This window comes from Prosopis cineraria, unplaced genomic scaffold, assembly GCF_029017545.1.
Source record: "Prosopis cineraria cultivar Desert tree isolate PC_DT_omini unplaced genomic scaffold, ASM2901754v1 PC10, whole genome shotgun sequence".
Lineage (NCBI taxonomy): Eukaryota > Viridiplantae > Streptophyta > Magnoliopsida > Fabales > Fabaceae > Prosopis > Prosopis cineraria.
The window spans coordinates 3,429,162-3,435,250 of NW_026555341.1; the positions used below are offsets into that span (position 1 = coordinate 3,429,162).

Consider the following 6,089-nt stretch of genomic DNA (forward strand, 5'->3'; position numbering starts at 1 on the left):
TGTGTGTGTGTGTGTGTGTGTGTGTGTGTGACTGAATGCGCTAAAGCAACAAGTAATAAAGAGAGACACAAATAGGATTGAGAGATCAGGTTAATTAAAACAGATGGTCGTGCCTCATATCTGGAATGTTGAATTCCCTTTGCAGCAATTCGTTGGGTTTCCTTGGCTTGAGTTGCAGTTGAAGCACACAGGACTCATCAGCCATTTAATCTAAAAGACAACACTTGTTTGAAAAGCCCCCAGATTTAAATTTTACTCTTTCCTTAGACGCACGCCAGCACAGAAACTAACAAACTAACCAATAACTACTACTCGAAAGTCATTTCCCTGCTAGTTCCAGTCTTTGTGGAGGGAAAAGACATCGGGCCCCATCGTGCGTATGTTGTGGACACGTCTTCAGCCTCTCGTGCAGCAGTGCAGGTGCCAAGAAATGCGAGCTGGAACATGCATTGAGGCCTTGTCTTTTACTGCCTCCCACATCTTGGGCTTGGGCCTTTCTGATCGGTTAACTGTTAACCCATTTTTCGCCTTTTCTTGTTTTGTTCGGCTAACCTCTTCTTTCCGGTCTCAGCATGAAGCATCATTTTCAATCCTTTCTTTTAATCCAGCATAGTTCTTTTATTCCTTTTTAATAAATTGATCTCGAGTCTATCTGAATCAACATGTTTCAAAGTCAGGACACTCTGCCTAAGTTAATTGTGGTGATTATTCTAATCTTTTGCTTATATTACAAAATTGGTATCAACAATTGTACACACAACTGATATATATATATATATATATATATATTTATATTAAAATTTTCAGAGCTAAACAATTCACATTATTTAAAAACATGACCCACTCCTAAAATTCAGTGTAATTTTTCTAAAAAAAAATGCAAATGGAAACATTTAGTGGAAGACTTTGATAATCATACTCGAACCGTGCCAATAACCCATTAAAAAAACTAATAACAAGGCAAAGAATGCGTTGAGAAGGCTTAAACACCAACTCAAGCCTTGACAGCTGAACCGTTCTATCCATCGAGATTCCAGAGGTTAATCTTAGTCAATAATGTTTCAGCCTATAAGAAAAGTCCGTCGCATTGAGCATGCAATTTCGAAGTTCACACTACTCCTCGACGCAAAGAAACGTCCTAACAAAATGATGCATAACGGAATTTAAGCCCAAATTCATAAAAACGTTGATAAAGGAATCACCCTGCTAATAAAATATTTTGCCCCAGAATGTAAAACAAAAACTGATATTCATAGTTGATAATGATATTTTGAATAAAAAATTGAAAAGGGATTGTCTATGAAGGTAATTGATAAGATGCAATGAGGCGACAGAAAGAAAACATTGGCTTTGCCATATCACAGCAACAGCTGAGAGGCAAACAAAATTCAAGGGGCGACACTGCAATGAACAAGCAATTGACACAGCACCTAAGACTCACCTCACAGTGTGTGAACATGTCAACATCGTATATGGGCGCTCTCGTAACGATCATGAAAAGCTGCCATCAGAGACGTTATCAGCGTTTATCCATCTTCTTAAGGCAACGGGTACTATATTTCTCCCAGCCAAAAATCCAAAGTTGGTTCTCAACATTGTTAACCGGTTGTTATCACCACTTGATGATGCTTCATCAGCCACGGTTTCTTCCCTGATCATTGATGGGCTCGCAATTTCACTTTCCTGAGCTCCTCCACCGCTTACATTCCCCTCCAACGTTTTAGGCTCAATGTCGTCGAAACTGAATGCCAAGGAACCTCTCCGTTCGCGCAGCCACTCTACAATCCCGCCGGTGACTTTTTTGCACTTTTTAACCTTAATTTTAACCAAATTTGGACAACCCAGAGCAAGAGCTTCGATCCCTGCATTAGTAATCGGACATCCTTTAATGCATAGTTTCTTAAGAGCAGAGCACTTGGCAGCTATGCTTTCCATCTCTGCATCACCAATGCTGCCGATTCCGCAAAGAGCCAACCTTTCCAAATTTTTACAGTTGGAAGCTATTGCCGTCAAACTCAAAGTTGCCGGATAAATGCAAATCAATACAAGTTCTTGCAGGTTGGGGCAGTGTTTAGCTATAGCTATCAAACCCTCATCGCCAATGTTATTAGTCCTCCAACCATCAATGTGAAGCTTTCTCAATAGCCTACATCGCTCAGCAACACAAGAGAGCCCCAGATTCGAACACTCGGGATTTTTCACAATGAGTAGCGTCTCCAAGTTCAAACAGTTGGATATCCCTGAAAGACCGACATCGCTGACCTGAATCTTCTCGAGATGAACTTCAATCAAATCCCTGTTTGAGTCTCCTACCGCTTCAAGAGTACTATCCCAATCACCCAAACAACTAATCAACTTCAATCTTCGAAGCTTTTTCGAGCCCACTATTAGCGGTGCGAAGCTTTGGCCATTAACAATATCCTTTAAGCATATAGATTTCAACGAGGAGGCCGCCGCACCGGGACCTATAACGGCCGAGCTATCGTGGACCCCACGAAGCCGCTTGACGGAGAGCTCTTCAAGAGCCACGCAATGATCGATAACGGTGTTCATGCCTTTTGTACCAAACATACAAGATCCACACGAGAGCTTCTTCAAGGCCTTGCAATTCTGAGTGAGGCCGGCCATTCCAATTTCGGAGATCTCCCGGCATCCATGGAGCTTGAGACGCTTGAGGTTCTTGCATCGAAGCGATATCAGTATCAAAACGTCGTCGCTTATGCTGGCGGACCTGCGGTCGCATCGCAGGGAAAGTTTCGTGACAAAGTTGAATCGATCAAACAGGGAGGGAACAAAATCTTGCAATTCTTCATGAGCATCGAGGGAAAGTCGATGACGGCTTTGGCCATCGACGCGCAGCCACCGTCGGCAAACGAGAGAGCATTTTTTCAGGTCAGCGGAGCCAAGAAAATGGAAAATACCTGCCAAGCAATCGTCGGGTAGATCAGCGGTGTAGTCACGCCCCCCTGTTGAGTTCTCAACATGTTCAGCATCCGTATCGAAGCCCTCCTCCCCGTTGGCAAGCCAGGAATGAAAATTACATCTCTTGCCATCGGAAATTTTGTAAGGATTCGGCTCCGATGAAGCAACGGCGGTGGAAGACGACTGTCCCATTGTCGAGAATAGGTAAAGATTGTGGACGATAGAAAACTGAAAAAGAACGGGTAGTGCGCAGCGCCAATTTCTTCGAGGTACTTAAATTAAACCCATCAAATTGTGAAGGCGCGTGACATCGTCGCAATGGCCGAAGAGAGATTACCGTACAGGTTCATGCAGCATAGTGTGGGCGGGTTTGCATGGGATCTTTTTGACAGCCATCGTGGCCGTTAAATAAGATGACCAACGAACGTCAGTAATTGAACCCATCCAACCCGGGGTTGTTAATAATGTCGACGTCGTCCTCGTTTACTTGTCATCGTGTTGGAAATTTATAATGAAGTTTTGTCAGTTCAAGGAAGCTTGGAACTGAATGGGGGACCATGGGTGTTTGGCAATGCAAGTCCTTCGATCCTAAGGTTGCCCTTATCCCCTGGGCTTTGTTATGGGATCCAATTATTAGATTTAGGGGGCATGTAAAGTCGCAACTTTGTCTAAGACCCGGTCACTTTAGCAGCTTTGGAATTTTTTTATTTTTTATTTTTTTGGGGGTCGCCTTTTACTTTTATAAAAGAGTCGGAGTCATCTTCGGCAGGTGCGTTGCATTTTCATTTTGTCCAGCAAAGAGCGGGAGAATAGAATGATGGTGCAATAGGATTAAAATTAAGAAAATGATTAGAGTCTGGGAAATTTACCAAAGATGAGGGTTCAAAGAATGCTTGATAAGTCGTTCATTAATTCGTCCTGCATGGGCGGTTCAGACGAGATGCCGACACTGCAATGGTCAACAAGGTAATTCAAAGAAGATGGAAACGGGCGATGAGGAGAGATGGACATGAGAAAAACGTTGCGCGCTGATCACTGGATATTGGGGCCGTTTAACATAAGTCTTGAAGCATCAACTGAGCTTTTTTAAAAAATTAATTGCGGGATTACGACATCTGCGTTTTGTAAGCTTCCTCTCATAATGAGATAGAATTTATCACAATATATATGATTTTTTATTTATGCCAACCACTTCCACTATAAATAAAATATGCTGTTTGGAGGGGGGGGGGAGGGGAACACACCACACCAACTCTTCTTTGTACGGTTTTCATATAACTTTGTTAACTGGAAAATGTGTTGGCGGGAATGGCTATATGAAGAACAAAAAGAGTAGAGATGAAAAAAATAAAAAGCTATACACGACATCTTTGTATGGTTTTCATATAACTTTGTTAACTGGAAATTGTGTTGGCGGGAATGGCTATATGAAGAACAAAAAGAGTAGAGATGAAAGAAATAAAAAGCTATACACGACATCTTTAAAGTGTGGGCAACACTTTTGTTTAGACTCAATTTGTTCCCACCTATTCCAATCTTTGAGTGCAAGCTAAATTGATGGCAAATTTCCTTCAAAATATAATGAAGACACTTGAATATGGTTTGCATTATCAAAACTTAAGTCAAGGCGACAATAGTTTTTATAAAATGGTAATTTAATTTTATCTCAAGTATATTTAAAGAATAAAGATAATGAATTTCAATCAATAAATTTCTTTTAGACGTCCTAAATAAGTGATGGTGTGAGATATTTATAAATATTAAAGTGGTGCATTTTAAGTAATAAAATGTTTTTAAAAAGTTATAATCAATGTTGATTCATAACCTTATATTGTTTATGAACATCTCTATATTGATTCATGAACCTACATAGTTTAGTAATTAATATTAATCAAATATTATTTATAATAATTTTTCATAAAAAGAAACACCATTTTAATATGTAGAGTTTTCTTGAAATATATTTCCCTTTATCAAGTAATGCTTTTTAATTTTATAACCCTCTAAAGGTGCCTTCATAATTTCAGAGACATGATTTTAGGGATTATAACTCTCTACATAACCTTTCATAAAAATATTCCTTAATTTATAAGGACATGGCTTCTTACTTTATAAAAACATGACTTTTCAAAAAGATATCTCTCCATTTTGAACAATATTCCAACAATCCCCCGCCCCTTCCAAAATGATTACAAACTCTTGCCATTTCAACAACCTCATGTTTTTGGTAAGGGTATCTAAAAGACTTGAATATTTACTTAGTAAAACATGGTCTCACCCATCCGAAATAATATGTAGAGAAAACTTTGAACCAATTATCCCATTTGAGTAAGTATGCATGACTTGTGCATAAAATCTCATACCATTGTATGATACTTAAATTGACACTTTTACTTGGTCTTGTATCTAGAGTTTCCAAAATCAAGCCCTCAGACCTTTAGAAGCGGCACTACTTTACTCCCATATAGTTAGACTCCATCAAGAACATTATCATGATCAGTACTCTAATAAATATATGCTTATAGGTCATTAAGAGTTAAATCTCAACCTTTTTCTCTTTCAATCTCATAATCACCAAGTACTTTTCAACCTTGGAATATATATAAAAAGTCAAGTACTTGCAATTACTCTAATAGTGGCTTTCACCGTTGAACTTAAAACTTGATGACAATCAAGTGTGAGTTGGGTTTTCACTATTAGTGATCAAGATTTATAAAGCTTTAATTCCATCACCCTTGATGTTTTCAAAGCCATATCCCTCGTCAACCCTTTCATTGAAGAATATGTAAGATTTAGTTATGATCTTATATAACTTATATACACTATAATAATCAAATATTTCATATAGCTATATTGTAATGTAACGTGTCATGACTTTCTATTAACAACTTGGCTATAAGCCCTTGACATAATATATTGATTATCACAATCAATTGAAATTGGTGCCATTAATTTAGACCATATCAAAATTTTAAGTAACAAGATTCGAAGACATTTTCCTTCCTTGCTATAAACCCAAAGTTTATAGTGAGGTGTAAAATCCTAAAATTTAACTCTATGATTAATTAGATTGATAAGGATAATTAAATAAATTAAGTGCAATTGAGTTAAAGATGGTTAGAGAGGGTTAATAGACTAATTGAGTTGTGATTACAGCTTTTGGATCA

The 6,089-nt window shown here is 38.5% G+C and overlaps 1 protein-coding gene across 3 annotated transcripts; it reads right to left on the reverse strand.

Moving 5' to 3' along the window:
- Positions 1-64: 64 nt before the first annotated feature.
- On the reverse strand, positions 65-3,401 carry LOC129322270 (F-box protein SKIP2-like). 3 transcript variants are annotated; one of them, XM_054968482.1, is made up of 2 exons: positions 1,442-3,401; positions 65-648 (listed from the first exon to the last, which is right to left on the reverse strand). In XM_054968482.1, exon 1 carries the CDS (start codon positions 3,112-3,114, stop codon positions 1,492-1,494), a length of 1,623 nt encoding a protein of 540 aa, XP_054824457.1. In that variant the 5' UTR covers positions 3,115-3,401; the 3' UTR covers positions 65-648; positions 1,442-1,491. The 3 variants fall into 3 exon arrangements, with proteins under 3 accessions (XP_054824457.1, XP_054824456.1, XP_054824458.1); XM_054968481.1 differs by having other exon boundaries at positions 65-652; positions 1,442-3,400; XM_054968483.1 differs by lacking the exon at positions 65-648 and adding an exon at positions 694-1,138.
- Between the last annotated feature and the right edge of the window lie 2,688 nt (positions 3,402-6,089).

What these genes read in the sequence shown, in the direction of transcription:
- LOC129322270 (XM_054968482.1), bottom strand. Translation starts at nt 3,114, where the DNA reads ATGGGACAGTCGTCTTCCACCGCCGTTGCTTCATCGGAGCCGAATCCT.